Genomic DNA, 23,435 nt, shown 5'->3' on the forward strand with positions numbered 1-23,435 from the left:
ACACATACACAAATAAGAAAAAAACATTCACATGATCACGTAAACAAATATCACGTGTCTTTCTATTTCCAAAAGAGTACTTTCAACTTTTCTATGATCTTTCCTTGTTAGTTTTTCCCAGCCCGTCAACATGGCTTTTCAAGCGCTCATAGTTTTTACTTTAGCATGTCTGTGTGTCCCTTGTGACGGTAACAGAAAATTCATAAAAATAGATACACCTTCTAATGATGTGCAGAAGGGAAAAAGCAAACTTGTCTTTCAGGAGCAATGGATTACGCAAAAACTGGACCACTTCAACGGTGCAGACAGTCGAGTGTGGAATCAAGTAAGTTCTGACATTTTATTATAATCTTATTCGCACTGCAGTATATGGAGATATCAGTTACCTGTTAGTTTTTCTGTCTACTGTCTAGGCGTGATCAAGTCTGTTAGTTCATGCATAACACAACATACTGTTTATTACATTTCCAGAAATTCCTTGTAACTGAGACGCACTACAGAGCTGGAGGACCGGTGTTTTTGATGATCGGCGGAGAGGGTCCAATAAACGCCGGATGGATGGCCATGAACCCTGGGTCGGCCTGGCTTACTTATGCCAAGAAGCTCGGCGCCCTCTGCCTTATGGTAGAGCATCGTTTCTACGGCGACAGTCGTCCCACAGTGTAAGTTTTTTAAATATACAGTATCAGTAAAAAGTTTGGACACCTACTCATTCAAGGGTTTTTCTTTATGTTTACTATTTTCTACATTGTAAAATAGAATAGTGAAGACATCAAAACTATGAAATAACACATATGGAATCATGTAGTAACCAAACAAGTGTTAAACAAATCAAAATATATTTTAGATTCTTCGAAGTAGCCACCCTTTGCCTTGATGAAAGCTTTGCACACTTGGCATTCTCTCAACCAGCTTCACCTGGAATGCTTTCCAACAGTTCCCACATATGCTTATCACTTGTTAGCTGCTTTTCTTTCACTCTGTGGCCCAACTCATCCCAAACCAATTGGGTTGAGGTCGGGTGATTATGGAGGCCAGGCTATCTGATGCAGCACTCCATCACTCTCCTTCTTGGTCAAAGAGACCTTACACAGACTGGAGGTGTGTTGGGTCATTGTCCTGTTGAAAAACAAACCGGTTTTTGCTTTGTCATTATGGGGTATTGTGTCTAGATTGATGAGGGGAAAAAAACAGATGTGATGGCGTATCGCTGCAGAATGCTGTGGTAGCCATGCTGGTTAGGTGTGCCTTGAATTCTAAATAAATCATTTTCAGTGTCACCAGCAAAGCACCCCACACCATCACACCTCCATGCTTCACGGTGGGAACCACACATGCGGAGATCATCCGTTCACCTACTCTGCGTCTCACAAAGAAACAGCGGTTGGAACCAAAAATCTCACATTTGGACTCATCAGACCGAAGGACAGATTTCCACCAGTCTAATGTCCATTGCTCATGTTTCTTGGCCCAAGCAAGTCTCTTCTTCTTATTGGTGTCATTTAGTAGTGGTTTCTTTGCAGCAATTCGACCATGAAGGCCTGATTCACGCAGTCTCCTCTGAACAGTTGATGTTGAGATGTGTCTGTTACTTGAACTCTGTGAACCATTTATTTGGGCTGCAATTTCTGAGGCTGTTAACTATAATGAACTTATCCTCTGTAGCAGAGGTAACTCTGGGTCTTCCTTTCCTGTGGCGGTCCTCATGAGAGACAGTTTCATCATAGCGCTTGATGGTTTTTGCAACTGCACTTGAAGAAGTTCTTGAAATGTTCCGCATTGACTGACCTTCATGTCTTAAAGTAATGATGAACTGTTGTTTCTCTTTGCTTATTTGAGCTGTTCTTGCCATAATATGGACTTGGTCTTTTATCAAATAGAGCTATCTTCTGTATACCAGCCCTACCTTGTCACAACACAACTGATTGGCTCAAATGCATTAAGAAGGAAAGAAATTACACAAATTAACTTTTAAGAAGGCACACCTGTTAATTGAAATGCATTCCAGGTGACTACCTCATGAAGTTGGTTGAGAGAATGCCAAGAGTGTGCAAAGCTGCCGTCAAGGCAAAGTGTGGCTACTTTGAAGAATCTCAAATATAAAATATTTTGATTTGTTTAACATTTTTTTGTTACTACATGATTCCTTACGTGTTATTTCATAGTTTTGATGTCTTCAATATTATTCTACAATGTAGAAAATAGTAAAAATAAAGAAAAACCCTTGAATTAGTAGGTGTCCAAACTTTTGACTGGTGCTGTATATGGGATGGTTTTATGTATGTTTAGATTTATCTAGTCATTTTAAATGTGCTTGTATCACTATATTACGGTGGCTGTTCTTCATCAAATAACCTCTAGGTGACAGAGTTCCATTAAAAGGTGAGCCCCCCTGTCCAGCAGTGTCCTGTGCTCTCTCAATATGAATCTCATTTAACTGATGGATATCTGTCATTATTTGTATCTGGCTAGTTCAAAGAATCTAGTGGGATTGATTGACGTGTCGTTCATACAGAGTATAGAAATAGTCAACCAGGTGTTGAGTGAGGCTCTCAAACTGGCTTCCTCCTGACTTGATTAGCCCCTTGTCTGTCTTGTCCCTCACAGTGACCTGAGCACAGAGAACCTGCGGTTCCTCAGCAGTCAACAAGCTCTGGCCGACCTGGCTCACTTCCGCACTGTCATCGCTAAACAACGGGGCTTGACCAACAGCAAGTGGGTGGCATTCGGCGGGTCATACCCAGGTGCGCTGGCAGCCTGGTCCCGACTCAAGTACCCCCACCTGATTCATGCTGCTGTGGCAAGCAGCGCACCTCTCCACGCCACGGTCAACTTCTCAGGTAATAATAACACACAGTAATCCTCCTTTCTCTCAGTGATCTGTCAATTTTCTCTCAGGCTTGTCCAAGTCCCCATCTCTCTTCCTCTACATAACCAGTGTCACTCTGCCTGCAGGAGTTTCAGGGTGTTACAGAATACCTGGAGGAGGGTGTCTCAATCATTTTAACATTTGTCTGAAATAAACTTAAGCAAATCACTCAATAAACAGCAGAGACATAACAAAAGGTTGAGCCTGGATTGGCCTGGACTTCAGAAGATCCCAATGTTCGGAATGTTTCACCTTGCTGAATATAGTCCCCAGGCAGATCCATTTTATGGAATAATGAACTGGAAATAGTCATGCACTGACTATGAGCCTGTCACTATCAGTGGAGGCTGCTGAGGGGAGGACGGCACATAGTAATTGCTGGAATGGAGGCAATGGAAACCATATGTTTGATAGCATTCCATTGACTCTATTCCAGCCATTATTATGAGCCGTCCTCCCCTCAGCAGCCTCCACTGGTCACTATGTATATTAGACTTGAGGATAATGGTCAGTGTTATACCCTGGAGGGCAGATAGAGGAATAGTGGTGGATGGGGAAGAGTGAAGGGTCCTCTCTAGGTTGTTGTCTTTGGCTTTCTCTTCTTTTCTCTCTTCTATTGTCTCACTGGTTTCTCGAGGAAGAGCTCTCCCTCGCCCTCCATTTGGTAAATCCGACCACAATTCTATCCTCCTGACAAGCAAAAATTAAAGCAGGAAGCACCAGTGACTTGGTCTATAAAAAAGTGGTCAGGTGAAGCAAATGCTAAACTACAGGACTGTTTTGCTATCACAGACTGGAACATGTTCCGGGATTCTTCCGATGACATTGAGGAGTACACCACATCAGTCACTGGCTTTATTAATAAGTGCATCGAGGACGTCGTCTCCACAGTGACTGTACGTACATACCCCAACCATAAGCCATGGATTACAGGCAACATTCACACTGAGCTGAAGGGTAGAGCTGCCGCTTTCAAGGTGCGGGACTCTAACCCGGAAGCTTATAAGAAATCCTGCTATATCAAACAGGCAAAGCGTCAATACAGGGCTAAGATTGAATCGTACTACACCGGCTCCAACGCTCGTCTTATGTGGCAGGGATTGGGTAGGTAGCAACACATCTGCCACGCTGATCCTCAACACTGGAGCCCCTCAGGGGTGCATGCTCAGTCCCCTCCTGTACTCCTTGTTCACCCACGACTGCATGGACAGGCACGACTCCAACACCACCATTAAGTTTGCAGGCGACACAACAGTGATAGGCCTGATCACAGACAACGACGAGACAGCCTATAGGGAGGAGGTCAGAGACCTGGCCGGGTGGTGCCAGAATAACAAGCTATCCCTCAATGTAACCAAGACTAAGGAGATGATTGTGGACTACAGGAAAAGGAGGACCAAGCACTCCCCCATTCTCATTGACGGGGCTGTAGTGGAGAAGGTTGAGAGCTTCAAGTTCCTTGGTGTCCACATCACCAACAAACTAGAATGGTCCAAACACACCAAGACAGTTGTGAAGAGGGCACGACAAAGCCTATTCCCCCTCAAGAAACTAAAAAGATTTGGCATGGTTCCTCAGATCCTCAAAAGGTTCTACAGCTGCACCATCGAGAGCATCCTGACTGGTTGCATCACTACCTGGTACGGCAATTGCTCGGCCTCCGACCGCAAGGCACTACAGAGGGTAGTGCGTACGGCCCAGTACATCACTGGTGCTAAGCTGCCTGCCATCCACGACCTCTACACCAGGCGGTGTTAGAGGAAGGCCCTAAAAATTGTCAAAGACCCCAGCCACCCCAGTCATAGACTGTTCTCTCTACTACCGTATGGCAAGCGGTACCGGAGTGCCAAGTCTAGGACAAAAAGGCTTCTCAACAGTTTTTACCCCCAAGCCATAAGACTCCTGAACAGATAATCAAATGGCTAACCGGGCTACCTGCGTTGTGTCCCGCCACCCACCAACCGCCTACCCCTCTTTTACGCTACTGCTACTCTCTGTTTATCATATATGCAGTCACTTTAACCATATCTACATGTACATACTACCTCAATCAGCCCGACTAACCGGTGCCTGTATATAGCCTCGCTACTGTTATTTTTCACTGTCTTTTTTACTGTTGTTTTTATTTCTTTACTTACCTATTGTTCACCTAATACCTTTTTTGCACTGTTGGTTAGAGCCTGTTTGTAAGCATTTCACTTAGGTCTACACCTGTTGTATTCGGCGCACGTGACAAATAAACTTTGATTTGATTTGACAAGGGTGTCACCAAGGCAACAGTGTCTTCGAATATGGACAACTATAACAACACACACTGACCCTTTTTGATGAGACAGGGAACATTTAGAGATCAACCAACACACACAAACACAGAAGCTCAGTTGGGAATACTGCACTGATGTCAGATACCGTCATATTTCTCCCAGTGCACGCAAGTTTCTATTTCCCAACAATGAGCAGGTCATTGTGGTTTAGTGAGTGTTTTTAACCATAAGTGCTTTCTCTTGTTCGTCTGAACAAGGCTCACTTTTTCCACTGTAAAGATCATCATTTTTAGAAAGTCATAAACATTGAAATAATATGGTTATTATTGTGGTAACCACACATGGAGCTAGCCTGTGTCCATACTGGGACGGAGACACTTCAACAATATGTTTGAAAACTCTTATAACTCTGAACACTGTACGATATTCTAAATAAGGTTCAGGTTATTTGAACAGTACTCCTACGCACTGTTTAAGTATGACTTTGGGAGGTACTTAGAGACTGGAGGCAGAAAGGGTTCTATAAATACAATCTACTCATTATATATTATGACATGACTTACTGGCTCTGTGTTGGAACAGTCACCATGTCTTTATGTTGTCTCAAAATGTTATTTGCTCTGTTTAAATAGTGTTGGTTCATAGTGACTCGTGTTTGAACTGTGTGTTGTCTCTCTCTCTCTGCATTTTCCCCAGAATACCTGGAGGTGGTGTGGCGGGCCCTGGCAGCTGAGAACCCAGAGTGCCCCCTGCTGGTAAAGAAGGCTTTTGACACCCTGCAGGAGCGTGTCAAAGACCCTAACAACTACGACAACATCACCAAAGACTTCAAGTACTACACCTCTCCTTTTTCCTGCCCTCCCTCCGTCTCTCACAATATAGCCCACTGTCACAAACCGGATCAAAGCCTGTAACAAAAAGGGAGACAACGTGGAGATATATTTAAAAATATATTTAATAACTGAAGTAACCTATATACAATAAACAATGGTGTGTGTGTAAGTGAGTGGTTGCATGCATAGATGTGATAATGAAGGGTGCCAAAGCAAACAAACAAACCGGTCACAACCAAAATCTAACAGTGTGTCTGCATGGAGAGAGTCTCCTCAATGAATGGGGAAGAGGTGTATTTATCCCCGGGACACACCCGGGCCCACGTGTGTCCCATTTCGCTGACGACCCTCCCGGCACCGCCCAAAGACATCCTATTAAGGAAAACAAGAGCAAAGAGAAAGAATTCGGCAGACAGAGTAGGAGGGTCGTTACACCACAAGCATATACGCTCCCTCAATTAGTTATTCTCATCTACTGGAATAGTTCCAGTAAGAAGAATCACTACATAGTAGAGAATGACGAATACCACAGAACAGGTGTGTGGTGTGGCTGAGGACAAACAGGTGTGTTATTAAATTGGGGTCAAGTGGCAGGAAATTATCCAGTCACTCCAGCTCCTCTCCTAACTGTCCTGTCCTAAGTGTGTGTGTGTGTGTTGAGGGTGCTGGTGTGAGATGGGTCTGGTTGCAGCTCATCTCTCTTGGCCTTCAATGTCTGCACTGGCAGCTTGAGATATCAGAATGTCGGGCACGCACTGGAATCTCTTGGAATGCCATGGCATCCGATCCTGTCTCTATGGTAATGTCTACACTTCACACTTACATGCGACTTCTGTTATCAGAATATGAAGATCGCATTGAAAAGACTGGTCTAGACGCACAAAAGTCGCTTTGTGGTCTGATTGTGTTCAAATCTGGCTGACCACTTCAGGAGGTGGTCAGGGATGCATTGTTTGCGGATTTCTCAGTCTGGACGCAATCAGGCAACCGAAAGCGCATAGAGTGGGCAACATCATCAGCACTTCTCCCATAAGTCTCCAGAAAGCTTGTGTTTTGGGACCTAGAGGCACCTTTTCTTGCCTAGTTAAACAAAGGTTAAATAAACACACATATTAGTTAAACAAAGGTTAAATAAACACACATATATATATGTGTGTTTATTTAACCTTTGTTTAACTAGGCAAGTCGTTGGAGGAAATACATTCCTAGTATGTGAGCTGGCCTCATAAATGCTAGCCAGCTAGCTAATAAAGTCAGCAAAAAAAGAAATGTCCTCACTGTCAACTGCGTTTATTTTCAGCAAACTTCACATGTAAATATTTGTATGAACATAACAAAATTCAACAACTGAGACATAAACTGAACAAGTTCCACAGACATGTGACTAACAGAAATGGAATAATGTGTCCCTGAACAAAGGGGGGGTCAAAATCAAAAGTAACAGTCAGTATCTGGTGTGGCCACCAGCTGCATTAAGTTCTGCAGTGCATCTCCTCATGGACTGCACCAGATTTGCCAGTTCTTGCTGTGAGATGTTACCCCACTCTTCCACCAAGGCACCTGCAAGTTCCAGGACATTTCTGGGGGGAATGGCCCTAGCCCTCACTCTCCGATCCAACAGGTCCCAGACGTGCTCAATGGGATTGAGATCCGGGCTCTTCGCTGGCCATGGCAGAACATTCCTGTCTTGCAGGAAATCACGGACAGAACGAGCAGTATGGCTGGTGGCATTGTCATGTTGGAGGGTCATGTCAGGATGAGCCTGCAAGAAAAGTACCACATGAGGGAGGAGGATGTCTTTCCTGTAACGCACAGCATTGAGATTGCCTGCAATGACAACAAGCTCAGTCCGATGATGCTGTGACACACCGCCCCAGACCATGACGAACCCTCCACCTCCAAATCGATCCCGCTCCACAGTACAGGCCTCGGTGTAACGCTCATTCCTTCGACGATAAACGCGAATCCGACTATCACCCCTGGTGAGACAAAACCTTGACTTGTCAGTGAAGAGCACTTTTTGCCAGTCCTGTCTGGTCCAGCGGCGGTGGGTTTGTGCCCATAGGCGACGTTGTTGCCGGTGATGTCTGGTGAGGACCTGCCTTACAACAGGCCTACAAGCCCTCAGTCCAGCCTCTCTCAGCCTATTGCGGACAGTCTGAGCACTGATGGAGGGATTGTGCGTTCCTGGTGTAATTCGGGCAGTTGTTGTTGCCATCCTGTATCTGTCCCGCAGGTGTGATGTTCGGATGTACCGATCCTGTGCAGGTGTTACACGTGGTCTGCCACTGCGAGGACGATCAGCTGTCCGTCCTGTCTCCCTATAGCGCGGGCTTAGGCGTCTCACAGTACGGACATTGCATTTTATTGCCCTGGCCACATCTGCAGTCCTCATGCCTCCTTGCAGCATGCCTAAGGCATGTTCACGCAGATGTGCAGGGACCCTGGTCATCTTTCTTTTGGTGTTTTTCAGAGTCAGTAGAAAGGCCTCTTTTTAGTGTCCTCTAAGTTTTCATAACTGTGACCTTAATTTCCTACCGTCTGTAAGCAGTTAGTGTCTTAACGACCATTCCACAGGCGCATGTTCATGAATTGTTTATGGTTCATTGAACAAGCATGGGAAACAGTGTTTAAACCTTTTACAATAAAGATCTGAAGTTATTTGGATTTTTACGAATTATCTTTGAAAGACCGGGTCCTGAAAAAGGGCCGTTTCTTTTAGAATAATGTTTTTTTGGGGGCTATAGTTATGCTAACCCGTATGTAATCCCTTTAGCATTGCTTGCCAGCTTGCTGGCTAGCTAGCTATAGAGGCCATCAGCAGTAGCTAAATACTGTAGCTGCTAAATACTGTAGCTAGCCAGCAAGCAATGCTATTTTACCTATTCTACCGTTTTGTAGAATGCATACAGGAATATAGTGCGGGGAAATGGAATTCGGGCACACTGTGGACATTTAAATGTAGGTGTAGATGTATGACTGGTTCGAAATTCGATCAGAATACTAAAGCTGCAAGAACTGTCAAGTCTAGACACCCGGCAATAGTCTCTCTGAAAGGCATTGGTGCTCCAGGCGGACAAAGGAATCACTCTCCACCTCTTCATTCAGTCCCTCTTATCCTTCTCTCTCTCTTAACCTTTCCCTCTCCCTGTTAACCTCTCCCTCTTAACCTTTCCCTCTCTCGGTTAACCTCTCCCGGTTAACCTTTCCCTCTCCCGGTTAACCTTTCCCTCTCCCTGTTAACCTCTCCCTGTTAACCTCTCCCTCTCCCTGTTTAACCTCTCCCTCTCCCTGTTAACCTCTCCCTAGCCGGTAACCTCTTAACCTTCATCGTATCATTTCTTGGTGTGTTTGTAGACTTGAAAGTGAAAGGGTTTTAGTCAAGTGTTTGTGTGGCTATGAGTTTGCATGTCTGCATGCCTTGGTCACATTGGTCTTTGGCTTAATGGGCAGTCTCTTATTACTGCATGTTCTGTGTGCTTGTTCCAGGTTGTCATAGTGACTGTATGGTCATTTTATATGGTGAACAGTGGGCTGAGACTGCTTTATTAGTCTGGCTACTGCTATTGATGTCAGACTGACACACATAGACCATGCATTTGTCTGGGCAGCCGCCTGACCACACTGTACAAGTGCGCACACACAAAAACACAAATGTACATGTAGGCCATGTCTCCGTCTGTCCAATTTTCTAACCACAAGATACCTCTGAGAGACAGTGTCAGCGTCAGAGTTCTGTCCTGAGGTCGCTCTGTCACGGGTCACTTCCAAAGTCAACATGTGACCTCAACTAGTGGGTGGGACTGTGCCTGTTGTGGGCGGTGACTAATGACAACACAAACAACAACCCTCTAGGGCTTTTGGATGACGGTAATTTGCTAGCCCAATGTTAGAATAGCAAAAAAACACACATTACCTCACATTTTCTCCTCTGCTCCTGAGTCCTTAAATAGAATGAATAGAACAGTCGTCCCCATTCAAGTCAATGATGGGTATAATGGGTGGACTGGCGGCCATTGGGGGTAGTAAAAGCAGGAAGTGTACTCATCAATATGTGCCGTGATTTGTTGATTCAACTTAACTGACATTACAAAAATGACATTCCATTGCCAAAGAAATTATTACATCACAATACCAGGCAGCCATTACGAGTAATCATGAGTTTACCAGTCAAATTGCCAGGGTTAGAGGTTCCAAGCCCGTTCTATTCATTCTATTTCTGGGTGTGTTTGTAAATTCAATCTGGAGTGCCAGAAGGCACTCAGAGTGCGCTCTGGCCGTTCGTAAATTCAGAGCGCTGTCAGATTGTCCGTTTGTAAATTCTGAGCGTTTCGCGCTCTGAATGTTCAGAGCACTCACTGGACACTCTGGCTGAGGAGTAGGGTTGATCCAAGCGTTCTTACCTCACAACGGCAGTCAAGCACTCAAGCTAACTGGCTAACTTTGGCTAGCTGGCTCAAATGAGAGAACACCTTTTTACTCGCCCTAGCAGAGCTGGTTAGGCTGTTTTCATGTTATCCAGAGCGTTTGTGACTAACTGTGATGGTGGCAACAATTTAATTACACTTTTTTTGCTGACGTTTACTGGCACCGGCCATATACAACGGGCGTTGAGCGTTCGCAAATTCATCAGTTATTCTGCGCTCTGCACACTCAGGCGAGAGTGCTCTGAAATCGGAGTAGATAACCAGAGTATATTTACGAACGCACCCTATGTGTGCTGCTGCTGCAGAGAGGGGGTGTTGCCTATGCAACCGAAGACTCATTTGCTGCAATACCTTGCTTGTTTCAGAAAGGAGAAACAAAGTTTAATCACATTGTTAAGAGTCCATCTTACAGCAGAAACGGACTCAACCACACTAATACCCAGCTGTCCCGTGTTCATTCAGCTGTTCATATTTATTTTATGTTATGACGGTTATTTTATTTTCATGCTGGTCTTCATGCATAAACGTCGGTTACACGGTAATTGTGCCAGCCCCACCCCAAACTAACCCCTAGGCAGCCCCCCTCAACCCAATCACTGTCACCATGACGAACGACTTCATGATCCCCTGGTTATGGGTGTGAGGGACCCGTGTAATATCCTGGTTATATTAAACTGACAGGCTAGGTCGAAAAAATACAGGCTAAAACAACATAATAAATCCATGCGGAGCGTTCAAAAATAAACACACTCATTGCACCAGCGCCGTGGCTGATTCTACAGGATCAGCATTGAAAAGTTAACCAGTGTTCGGGAAATCAAGTAATAAATTGGCTTTAGAGAATTAGAAAAACGTTTAAATGAATAAAATGACAGTAAAACAGCGTATGCTATGTGTTTGCTGAGCAGTTAGCTGAAATTCAATACGATTGTGTTCATTTTACACTTTGATGGCGAACTTCTGTACTGCTACCATTCACGCCGTCATTTTCACTCCGGCGCGGAGTCCAATGAATTTATTTTCGAACGCTTCTGTATGGAATTATTACGTTGTCTTAACCTGTTATCTTAAACCTAGCTGACGGGATGGGTCAAGTATTTCCTTCTGTCAGTCTGTTGCAACATATCACTTATATCAATGGAGTGCATTTGGTACCACCAAATTTGGACTCTTACATTTACATTTTACATTTAAGTCATTTAGCAGACGCTCTTATCCAGAGCGACTTACAAATTGGTGCATTCACCTTATGATATCCAGTGGAACAACCACTTTACAATAGTGCATCTAACTCTTTTAAGGGGGGGGGGGGGGGGTAGAAGGATTACTTTATCCTATCCTAGGTATTCCTTAAAGAGGTGGGGTTTCAGGTGTCTCCGGAAGGTGGTGATTGACTCCGCTGACCTGGCGTCGTGAGGGAGTTTGTTCCACCATTGGGGTGCCAGAGCAGCGAACAGTTTTGACTGGGCTGAGCGGGAACTGTACTTCCTCAGAGGTAGGGAGGCGAGCAGGCCAGAGGTGGATGAACGCAGTGCCCTTGTTTGGGTGTAGGGCCTGATCAGAGCCTGAAGGTACGGAGGTGCCGTTCCCCTCACAGCTCCGTAGGCAAGCACCATGGTCTTGTAGCGGATGCGAGCTTCAACTGGAAGCCAGTGGAGAGAGCGGAGGAGCGGGGTGACGTGAGAGAACTTGGGAAAGTTGAACACCAGACGGGCTGCGGCGTTCTGGATGAGTTGTAGGGGTTTAATGGCACAGGCAGGGAGCCCAGCCAACAGCGAGTTGCAGTAATCCAGACGGGAGATGACAAGTGCCTGGATTAGGACCTGCGCCGCTTCCTGCGTGAGGCAGGGTCGTACTCTTCTTACACTTCCAGGTAGTTTTATGTTTGTGTATGTATATCAGTGGAGGCTGGTGACTTAAAATTGAGGTGGATGGGAGACTCACAGTATAGGCGCGGAACGCACGGAGACCACAAAGTGCGTTTCAAAAATCATAGACTAATTATTTGAACCTAAAACATTTAATAACGACATGTATTGTACAATATTATGGGGAAGGGGAATGAGAGGGCTACTTGCAGTGTTGGAAAGGGATCACAGCAGTGATTGAATGAGGTTATGAGGCATGAGTTGAGATGTTCAGAGGCTTGACCTGTGCTGGACAGGATTTTACTGGGAAGACAAAACAATAACACAACACACTACACAGTTAGACAAAAGAGCTAAGAATGAGTTAGTCCAAGCAAAGCGTAATAATGTGTGATGTGATTGTGTATGTGATTGACTCTACATACAGTAATGTGAGGAAATTGATAGGGGTACTCACAGTGCTTGGAAGGGAAACACTCAATGTGCCAGTGGATGTGTGGGCACATGAGAAGTCGTGGCTTCAGTTCATGTCAGGAGAAAGTTGATGGTAGTGGAGTGGAGTGGTCATCACTGCTTAATCAGGGAACAGGAGGGGACTTGGCTGTAAATACAAATAGCAGATACATTCCATTACAGCTGCGCCATCGTAGGTTTGGACAACGAGTTTCTCTATGAACTTAAACTCAGACATCTCAAAAAAGTCAAACACAGACTGTGCATCTTAAAACCACTTGACACATCAAAGTAGCCCGAGAAAGGTTCCTGAATAAAGCCCTGATCATCCACATACCTGATGATAACTGACAACTGCAAGCAGACTGGTGGCACCATAGGTCCCAGAGCCTTGGGGCAATTTTTACCCCCAGGGGCCTGGAGTTTTTCCTTATATGTTAACCGAACTAGGAAAACTCTGGACCCTATAAGGTATGACAGTGATTAATCAGTTGTAAAAGGTTTTATATGGGCATGATGGGACCAGTTTTTCATAATCAAGTCACATGGTTTTTAAAAAAACTCCTGGCCCTGGGGGGGATGAAAACCCTGTCAAACTGCATCTACCATATATTTGTTCATATGAATTATATTTAGACTAGATTAGAAGGGGGGTTTCCTCTACCCAGACACATAGACAACAACTGGAAGACAATAGAACTCACAGGGCTGAGCTTGCTTTATGCATGTTTGCATCCTGCAGGCCTATGCAACTGTAGGCTTTGTAAATAAATAAATATTGCATCTGCCATCACTATTATGTTGATTGATTAATTCCAGATAATTTTACATTTAAAAAAATATAGGCAGTCTAGCCAGCCCAAATGTGAATATATTCTAAATTTGATCACATTCAAATTTTCTCCTGACACACAAATGGACTATAAATAAATAACGTTACCAATTAGTTTACCCTGACCAGATGGACAGGGCGCATAGGATGTATGCAGCTGCTCTTATTAGTAGCCTACAGTTGATCAGACAGAAAAATCGTCTCGTTTTCATCCCATACAGCATGTCAGATCTCTAATGTTTCGGTGTAGCCTAGGCTGCTGCACCATTTATGTCATGAGTTTTTGCTTGTCTGTCCGGAGTGACTTTGATATCTTTGTTAAATATATACCAGAGGACAGTGCAAACACTACTTGAACGCAGGCGAGAAAATTAGCTGCATCAAGCTCTCTAATCTAAATGTTACTGGATGATGCGATGGAAGCTATCAAATCATTTGGAATTGTTTTCAACATCCCAGTTAAGATGTTCAGCATGTAAAGAAAACATCGTAACGTGCAATTACAGGCGGCTTGATGATAGGCTCCCTGTTAGCCAGCTAACGTAAACTCGTACATCGCCTTGGTCCGTACAATTGCCCTTATTTTAGCGCCCCAAAAACGTAATACTTCCAGATCAACTGTAATATCAATACCATTGTAAAGCACAATTTCTCCCCTTTCCAACAGAATCAATTACATGACCTAAACACTGCCCGTTTCTGCATAATTCAAGCAGGCAATGAGCACCGTCAGGTCTTTTTAAAAATGGCGGGTGGGGAAGCAAAACTAATGCGTGACAGTGAGAAGGAGAGATGTCTTGTGGGGAAATGGCTTTTTTTCACTCGATCTGTCCAACTTATCACCTTATCGCCTCTAAAATGTAAATAAAACACTATAAAGAGTTTATATAATGTGTGATTACATATCTATTTGAAGGTTTGTGTCGAATTTGAATCGGGTTTTTAGGGCGGTGCTAAAGTGATCTTAGAAGTAAACAGCGGCTTTGAGAATGATGATCGCATGCAATGATGAAGCAAAAAATGACTAGGTATCCCCCCTTACCCCGGTCACTGTCCATTTATTGTTTTTAAAGGATGAGAGAAGTGCTACACCTGGTGGAGAGAGATTGTAAGACAGAAATAGTTGCTTTATGCGTGCTGTACGTTACGACATGACACGCCACGATGTAGCGGAGGGTCCGTTTTTAAAAAACTTTTCTCCAATACTATAGAGCCATTACCATGTCGATCAACGCTTGAATAGAAACCTAGTTCACACCCCCGATTTTGAAGTCAACACAGTCGCTACAGTCCCATTAGTTTTCTTTGTAGCCTCGTTTGAATGTTGCGGTTGCGCACATTTGTACGGAATGGGGTGAGTTTACGTTACACATTTGACACCAGTGTGTATTGAATGCCCTCACCTTTTCATTCTTCTTCATGAAACTGATCTCAGGCAGAGGTCGACCCTCACTTTTAATTTGCACCTTTTCCGTGTACTCCAGAGAGTGAAAGGGGTTCTTCAACAAAAAGGCCACAACATTTTCGGCAGCGTTGGCCATTCTACCATTCGGGTTGAGAAAACAGCACACTCATGCTGGTAACGTTAGCTAGCTAGCTACTGAAGTTAGCAAGGCAAATGTAAATCAATTGCACTAACTGTACACAGAAATAACGTTCTAAACCCAATAAAACAATTTATAATATACCTCCTCCATCTCCTGTAATTAAAAAATAACGAATTTAAATTGAATAATGTCCCAAAAATGCTCAACTATAACTCTTCACTCTTAATCTCTATCCAACAATGTTACCAAACTTCTCAACGCATAGAATCCCCACAATGCTCTGTGGCACAATCCCAATACAACAATCTACATTCGTTCTCTGATCCTACATCTATGATTGGATGGACAACATGTCAGTTCATACTGCAAAAGCTTTGATTGGTTGGAGGACGTCCTCCGGAAGTGGTCATAATTACCATGTATGTCTATGGAAGGGGGTGAGGCCTACCCGCCTCCTAGGTTTTGTATTAAAGTCAATGTAGCTAGCTGTCCTTAGGCTACACCATGGTGCTAGCCCAGACAGTGCTGTTGAAGTTACTGTAGACCTTCATTGCAAACAGTGTATTTTAATCAATTATTTGGTGACATATGAATATATTTAGTCTAGTTTTATCTAAAAAGGATACATTTTTAAATATTATTTTTTAAATTGATCATGTTGTATATAGACTTTTCTACTGTATTATTGATTGTGTGTTTGTTTATTCCATGTGTAACTCTGTGTTGTTGTATGTGTCGAACTGCTTTGCTTTATCTTGGCCAGGTCGCAGTTGCAAATGAGAACTTGTTCTCAACTAGCCTACCTGGTTAAATAAAGGTGAAATATAAAATACAAAAATTCACTGAGGAGGATGGTCTTCCACTTCCTTCTCTGAGGAGCCTCCACTGATGTATATACTGTAAGCGTCAGGAGTACCTTGGGGCTCCTTTCCGCTTGTACAAAAATTACTAGATAGAAAGGAGTGAGCTAATGTGAGTGTCAAATGGACTCTAAAACAGAACAATAGTGACCTAGTGTATAAGATGAGGTTGTTTGCGTGCCAGGCTTACTTATACAGAGGACTAGTTCCATGAATGTGTATACTCTATACTGTCATCAGCAGTGGCCCTCGGTCTCTGTAACACAGCTCACTCTCTCGCTCACTCTCACTCTTTCATTCTCTGTCTCTCAGTTTATGTTCAAAACTGCAGATCCAGTCAGAGAAGGACCGGGCATACATCCTAGATGCCCTGGCAGACAACATTATGAACACAGTCCAATACAACAATGACAATAGAGAATTTGAGGTAAGAGAGGTTTGTGGACAGTATGTCATTTCAGGGTATAAGGAGCCTGGTTGACCTAGGAGAGGAACCATTTTGAATCAGGATTAGGGTAGTTTAGGGCTGAAATGGGCAGTGGTGGAAAAAGTACCCAATTGTCATACTTTAGTAAAAGTAAAGATACATTAATAGATAATGACTCAAGTAAAAGTGAAAGTCACCCAGTAAAATACTATTTGAGTAAAAGTCTAAAAGTATTTACTTTTAAATATACGTAAGTATTAAAAGTAAATGTAATTGCTAAAATATACGTATATAATAAGTATCAAAAGTAAAAGTATAAATCATTTAACATTTCTTATATTAATCAAACCAGACAGCCTCGTTTTCTTGTGTTTTAAATTTATGGATAGCCAGGGGCGCGCTCCAGCACTAAGATATCATTTAAAAATGAAGCATGTGCTTAGTGAGTCCGCCAGATCAGAGGCAGCAGGAATGACCAGGGGCGTTCTCTTGATAAGTGTATGAATTAGACCATTTTCCTGTCCTGCTAAACATTCCAAATTTAACTTTTGGGTGTCAGCGAAAATGTATGGAGTAAAAAGTGCACAGTGGTGTAAAGTACTTTAGTAAAAATACTTTAAAGTACTACTTAACTAGTTTTTTGGGGGTATCTGTACTTTACTTTACTATTTATATGTTTGACTACTTTTACTTCACTACATTCCTAAAGAAAATAATGTACTTTTTACTTTACAAAAATACGTTTTTTATACATTTTCCCTGACACCCAAAAGTACTCGTTACATTTTTCATACTTAGCAGGACAGAAATTGTCCAATTCACTCACTTATCAAGAGAACATCATTGGTCTACTGCCTACAGAAATTGTCCAATTCACTCACTTATCAAGAGAACATCATTGGTCTACTGCCTACAGAAATTGTCCAATTCACTCACTTATCAAGAGAACATCATTGGTCTACTGCCTACAGAAATTGTCCAATTCACTCACTTATCAAGAGAACATCATTGGTCTACTGCCTACAGAAATTGTCCAATTCACTCACTTATCAAGAGAACATCATTGGTCTACTGCCTATGATCTGGCGGACTCACAAACACAAATGTTTCGTTTGTAAGTTATGTCTGAGTGTTGGAGTGTGCCTCTGGCGATCCATAAATTGAAAACACAGGAAAATTATGCCGTCTGGTTTGCTTAATATAAGGGATTTGAAATTATTTACAGTTTTACTTTTGATACTTAAGTATATTTAAAACCAAATACTTTTAGACTTTTACTCAAGTAGTATTTTACTGGGTGACTTTCACTTTAACTTAAGTTGTTTTCTAAGTATGACAATTGAGTACTTTTTCCACCACTGAAAATACATCGGGGCGGCAGGTAGCCTAGTGTATAACAGTATAGCTTCCGTCCCTCTCCTCGCCCCTACCTGGGCTCGAACCAGGGACCCTCTGCACACATCAACAACAGCCACCCTCAAAGCATCGTTACCCATCGCGCCACAAAAGCCGCGGCCCTTGAAGAGCAAGGGGAACAACTACTTCAAGGTCTCAGAGCGAGTGATGTCACCGATTGAACCGCTATTAGCGCACGCCACCGCTAACTAGCTAGCCATTTCACATCGGTTACACTAGTAACCGAAAGGTTGCAAGATCAAATCCCCGAGCTGACAAGGTAAAACATCTGGCGTTCTGCCCCTGAACAAGGCAGTTAACCCACTGTTCCTAGGCCGTCATTGAAAATAAGAATTTGTTCTTAACTGACTTGCCTAGTTAAATAAAGGTAAAAATAAAAAATACTTTTCTTAGGAATGTAGTAAAGTTAAAGTAGTCCAAATATAAATAGTAAAGTACAGATACATTAAAAAAAATATTTAAGTAGTAATTTAACTTTAGTACTTTACACCACTGGAAATGGGGTTGAGGAAGAAGGGACAGGTAGCTCAAAGCTGAAGCCCAAGGGAGGAAATAAAACCGCAATTCTTCCAAAGCGAGAGGCCCAGGTTTGTGGCCCAGAAAAGAGGCTCTCCTGGCGGTTCTCTGGGCTTTCATGCACCCCTATCTGAAACCGTGACCCCTCTCATAACCAAGTAGTGTCTGTCTTTACCTCAGGAAGCGAGGCCAGAGAGGGGGGTCCGAGCTTAGAGATCTGACCATTTTCCCAGGGGTCTTTTGTGGTCACCATGGCGATTCTCTCTGTGGCTTGTTGCCGGTGGAGATGTGAGTCCAATTACCAATAATGTGGAAAAAAGGCACAAAAGAGCCTTTGGATTCAGACAGGCTCCAGTTTCCTGGCCTCAGAGCAGAGAGCTGCTTTAAAAGGAGTGGTTTTGTATGAACTTCACAGAACAACACACTAATAAAGTGATTGGTTGGCTCCAGCACCCAGAGGGGTGGATAGGGGCTGGGGGTTCAGGTACCATTGAGGAATTTGTATAGGGAGTAAAGCAGATAACCAAAACGTCTAATACCCCTGCATGGTTGAGCAATGTGTGGCTCAGAAAATAGGAAGGAAATTATGTAATCTTATGAAACAATGTTTATAAGGTTATTATTTTTTCCATGTATTAACTTAATATAGCAGAGATCCAAACATAGACATGTCTTCTTGTGATGGTCACAGGTGGGGTTAATTTATACAGCTCTGTGTCGAACCCAGTTGTAGTAAATATGTAACTAACTAAAGATCTCACGTGTACCATAGCTGCTTAGCATACTTAGTAGAAATGTATAGCTCTGTATGATACCAGTGAAGTACAGTACCAGTCAAAAGTTTGGACACACTCATTTTCTACATTGTAGAATAATAGTGAAGACATCAACTATGAAATAACACATATGGAATCATGTAGTAATCAAAAAAGTGTTAAACCCTTTGCCTTGATGACAGCTTTTGATGTCTTCACTATTATTCTACATTGTAGAAAATAGTCAAAAAAAAAAAAACTGGAATGAGTGGGTGTGTCCAAACCTTTGACTGGTACTGTATATAGACAGCGGTAGTCAATGAGAATCTACAGACTTCCACCCACAGCTGTAGTGAGTAACCATGATGTTGTGTCATTGCAGCATGTGTTGGACACGAACTGCACCATTAAGACTGTGTGTGGTGTGATGTCCGATGCCTCTCTGGGAGACCCCTACTACCGCTTCGCTGCATTTGTTCGCCTCAGAACCATTACCCACCTTCTTAAGCCCTGTTTTAAAGACCTCACCTACAACGCTAACCTTCAGGACCTCAGGAATACATCCTATAGCGGACCCCATGGTGGGGGAGGTGAGGCGGTAGAGTGGTAAAGGACCGCACTGCGGGGGAGGTGCGGGGGGAGAGGGGCAAAGGACCCTAAGCCTGGGGATGTGAGGGGCAAAGGATCCCATAGTTGGAGAGGGGTTGGAGTGGTGAGGGGGAAGGGGGAAGAGGTAGAGCATCTCTCTGGAGATGTATGTCAATGTCCTCAATAAAACCAACTCTGTACAATGCCAAGGGACAGAAGAAGCCAAACCTGCTTTATCAGCAGTTAACACGCTGAGGAACACTGAGGCCGTCACTCAATACTGGTCCAGGGGATCCTTGTCCATAAGGCTTTTATTTACATTGCTATTTGCACAATTATTTGCTTTGCTAAATTTGAATGGTGATCACCGTACACACCATTTCAATGGACTATCTCATGCTATATGTTTTGTGAAGAAAATGAAGAGTACAAGTGATGGCCTGGAGCTAGAGCAGGTTTGGCTCCTGTTGCCTCTGCAGCGTGTAAAGTGTGTTTTATACACTTTTAATAGTATTATTCGGCGTTAAAGAAAGATCCCTCCTTGTTATACTGCTTGACAGTGGGGTTGTGTGCGTACATGTGTTTGTTTGTCTGCGTGTGTGTGCATGCGTGCATTTGCTAAGACAGGCATTTTACATATATTCCTTTTAGTTTTACAGTGGATAGTGTTGTCTCTCTATATCCTCTGATCTAGAACTTTGGTTAGAGCCCTGTCATAGGTTGTGTTCGGTTAGTAATAATGTTCAACCAGTTTCCATGTTGTGCTCTGGCCTTTGGCTGTGGCCGTGGTTCCCAGGGATAGTTTCCTTGGCTGGGAGGGCTTATTGGTTTAGTGGGGATCACTGGGACAGGAAGTGGGCTTTTAAAGAGCCGCCCGGAGCTTCTGTAAACCACCCACTTTTCCCTTCTCTCTCCCTCTCTTCCTGGTAACTTTGCTCCCTCTCAATTTCCTTTCTTTGTCTTTGCTCAAAGGCACAAAACAGTACATTTGAACAGTAAATAGTTTTTCCCTCAAATTATTTTGGACAACTTAATCTGTCATTCAAGTCTTGTGGTATTACTATGTAATTTAAGCAATAAAGTTGAAAGTTAACATTTGTTATAGTGAGACACATATTTGCTCTAGTGAATCAGACAAGTTGAAGTCACCGGAGATGTACATACAAATTATTATTTTATAACTAAATATACTGGAACTGACAGTGTTGATTGGCCCCTACTATATGTACAGTGCCTTCTGAAAATATTCAGACCCCTTGACTTTTTCCACATTTTGTTACGTTACAGCCTTATTCTAAAATGGATCAAATAAATTCCTCAGCAATTTACACACAATACCCCATAATGACAAAGCGAAAACAGGTTTTTAGACATTTTTTCAATAAAAAACAGAAATAACTTATTTACAAGTATTCAGACCCTTTGCTATGAGACTCGAAATTGAGTTCAGGTGCATCCTGTTTCCATTGATCATCCTTGACATGTTTCTACAACTTCATTGGAGTCCACCTGTGGTAAATTAAATTGATTGGACATGATTTGGAAAGGTACACACCTGTCTATATAAGGTCCCACAGTTGACAGTGCATGTCAGAGCAAAAACCAAGCCATGAGGTCGAAGGAATTGTCCATAGAGCTCCGAGACAGGATTGTGTCGAGGCACAGATCTGAGGAAGGGTACCAAAACATTTCTGTAGCATTGAAGGTCCCCAATAACACAGTGGCCTCCATCATTCTTAAATGGAAGAAGTTTGGAACCACCAAGACTCTCCCTAGAGCTGGCCACCCGGCCAAACTGAGCAATCAGGGGAGAAGGGCCTTGGTCAGGGAGGTGACCAAGAACCCGATGGTCACTCTAACAGAGATCTAGAGTTCCTCTGTGGAGGTGGGAGAACCTTCCAGAAGGACAACCATCTCTGCAGCACTCCACCAATCAGGCCTTTATGGTAGAGCTGCCAGACGGAAGCCACTCCTCAATAAAAGACACATGACAGCCCGCTTGGAGTTCGCCAAAAGGCACCTAAAGACTCTCCGACCATGAGAAACAAGATTCTCTGGTCTAATGAAACCAATATTTAACTAGTGTCACGTCTGGAGGAAACCTGGCACCGTCCCTACCGTGAAGCATGGTGGTGGCAGCATCATGCCGTGGGGATGTTTTCCACCGGCAGGGACTGGGAGACTAGTCAGGATCGAGGCAAAGATGAACGAAGCAAACTACAGAGATCCTTGATGAAAACCTGTTCAGGACCTCAGACTGCGGCGACGGTTCTGCTTCCAACAGGACAACAACCCTAAGCACACAGCCAAGACAACGCAGGAGTGGCTACAGGACAAGTCTCTGAATGTCCCAGCCAGAGCCCGGACTTGAACCCGATCTGACATCTCTGGAGAGACCTGAAAATAGCTGTGCAGTAACGCTCCCCATCCAACCTGACAGAGATTGAGAGGATCTGCAGAGAAGAATGGGAGAAACTCCCCAAATACAGGTGTGCCAAGCTTGTAGCGTCATACCCAAGAAGACGTGAAGCTGTAATTGCTGCCAAAGGTGCTTCAACAAAGTACTGAGTAAGGATCTGAATACTTGTGTAAATTTAATATTATTATTTTTTTAAATAAATTAGCAACAGTGTCTAAACTGTTTTTGCTTTGCCGTTATGGGGTATTGTGTGTGTGTAGATTGATGAGGAAAAATAACAATTTGATCAATTTGAGAATAAGGCTGTAACCTAACAAAACGTGGAAAAATTCAAGGGGTCTGAATACTTTCCATAGGCAGTGTGTGTATGTATGTATCTCTGTGTATCCAGGGAGACAGTGGACATACCAGACCTGCACTGAGTTTGGTTACTTCCAGACCACTGATTCTCCTAACCAGCCCTTCGGTGGCTTTGGCCTCCAGTGAGTACTTATTTAATGCTGACAAGTATTCTCCTCCAGGTGTGTGTGTACTAGTGAAGGAATGTCTCTCTGTGGAATAACTGGATCAATGGGCACCTCTCCTCTCTTTCCATCCCTTCCCTCTCTGGCAGGTACCATGTGGAACAGTGTCAGGACAATTTCAACATCAGCGCTAAGACACTCTATGCTGGAATAGACCAGACCAATGAGAACTACGGCAGCTACAACATCCGTGCCACGAGAATAGTTTTCCCCAACGGTTCCATCGACCCCTGGCATGCCCTGGGCATCACCTCTAGCATCTCAGATGACCTCCCTGCCATCTTCATAAAGGGTGAGGGCTCAACGTTGGTCCGTTCTATCCTTCAACTGATGTCTATGGTGTCTTGTGACTACATTCAGGTCCTTTCAGCATCTGACAAATGCTTTGTACAGGAAGAGATCAAGAGAGCAGCTGTGTCATGTCACTGTATAACAGCAATCTCTATCTCTCTCTCTCATATATATATATCACTCACTCTGATCCAGGAACAGCCCACTGTGCCAACATGTACCCTGCCAGAGCTGAGGATCTCCCCCAGCTGACCCTGGCTCGGGAACACGTCTTCCAGCTCCTACAGAAGTGGCTGAAGGAGAAGTGAGAGACAGCCACGGTGGTCAATCAGGCTGAAGGATAAGGATTTATGTTTGTTTGGAGAAAGAAAATGACCACAGTTGTACAATAGTGACTGTGCTATAAGAATGTAAGGACTATTGATTATATCAATGTAATGTTGTCTCCTTGTACATGACAAATACAACTTTTAAGAGATTAATCAGATTTGATTTACACTATCCTCTTCCAGTAAATTCTTTCAAAATAAAGTGTATTTCCCAATA

At 43.5% G+C, this 23,435-nt stretch overlaps 1 protein-coding gene across 1 annotated transcript; it reads left to right on the forward strand.

Annotated features, from left to right (window-relative positions):
• The first annotated feature begins 37 nt into the window (after window positions 1-37).
• On the forward strand, window positions 38-23,435 carry prss59 (serine protease 59, putative). Its single transcript, XM_071357745.1, has 9 exons — window positions 38-325; window positions 472-662; window positions 2,608-2,840; window positions 5,830-5,965; window positions 16,266-16,380; window positions 19,450-19,657; window positions 22,466-22,556; window positions 22,688-22,890; window positions 23,085-23,435. Exons 1-9 carry the CDS (start codon window positions 131-133, stop codon window positions 23,195-23,197), a joined length of 1,485 nt encoding a protein of 494 aa, XP_071213846.1. The 5' UTR covers window positions 38-130; the 3' UTR covers window positions 23,198-23,435.

The sequence above is a fragment of the Salvelinus alpinus genome, chromosome 21 (assembly GCF_045679555.1).
Source record: "Salvelinus alpinus chromosome 21, SLU_Salpinus.1, whole genome shotgun sequence".
Classification (NCBI taxonomy): Eukaryota; Metazoa; Chordata; class Actinopteri; order Salmoniformes; family Salmonidae; genus Salvelinus; species Salvelinus alpinus.

Excerpts from the sequence above, each read along its gene's own strand:
- prss59 (XM_071357745.1), top strand. The coding sequence starts at position 131 with ATGGCTTTTCAAGCGCTCATAGTTTTTACTTTAGCATGTCTGTGTGTC. Across the intron at positions 326-471 it reads ACAGTCGAGTGTGGAATCAA|AAATTCCTTGTAACTGAGAC; the intron begins GTAAGTTCTGAC and ends TTACATTTCCAG. Across the intron at positions 16,381-19,449 it reads ATGACAATAGAGAATTTGAG|CATGTGTTGGACACGAACTG; the intron begins GTAAGAGAGGTT and ends GTGTCATTGCAG.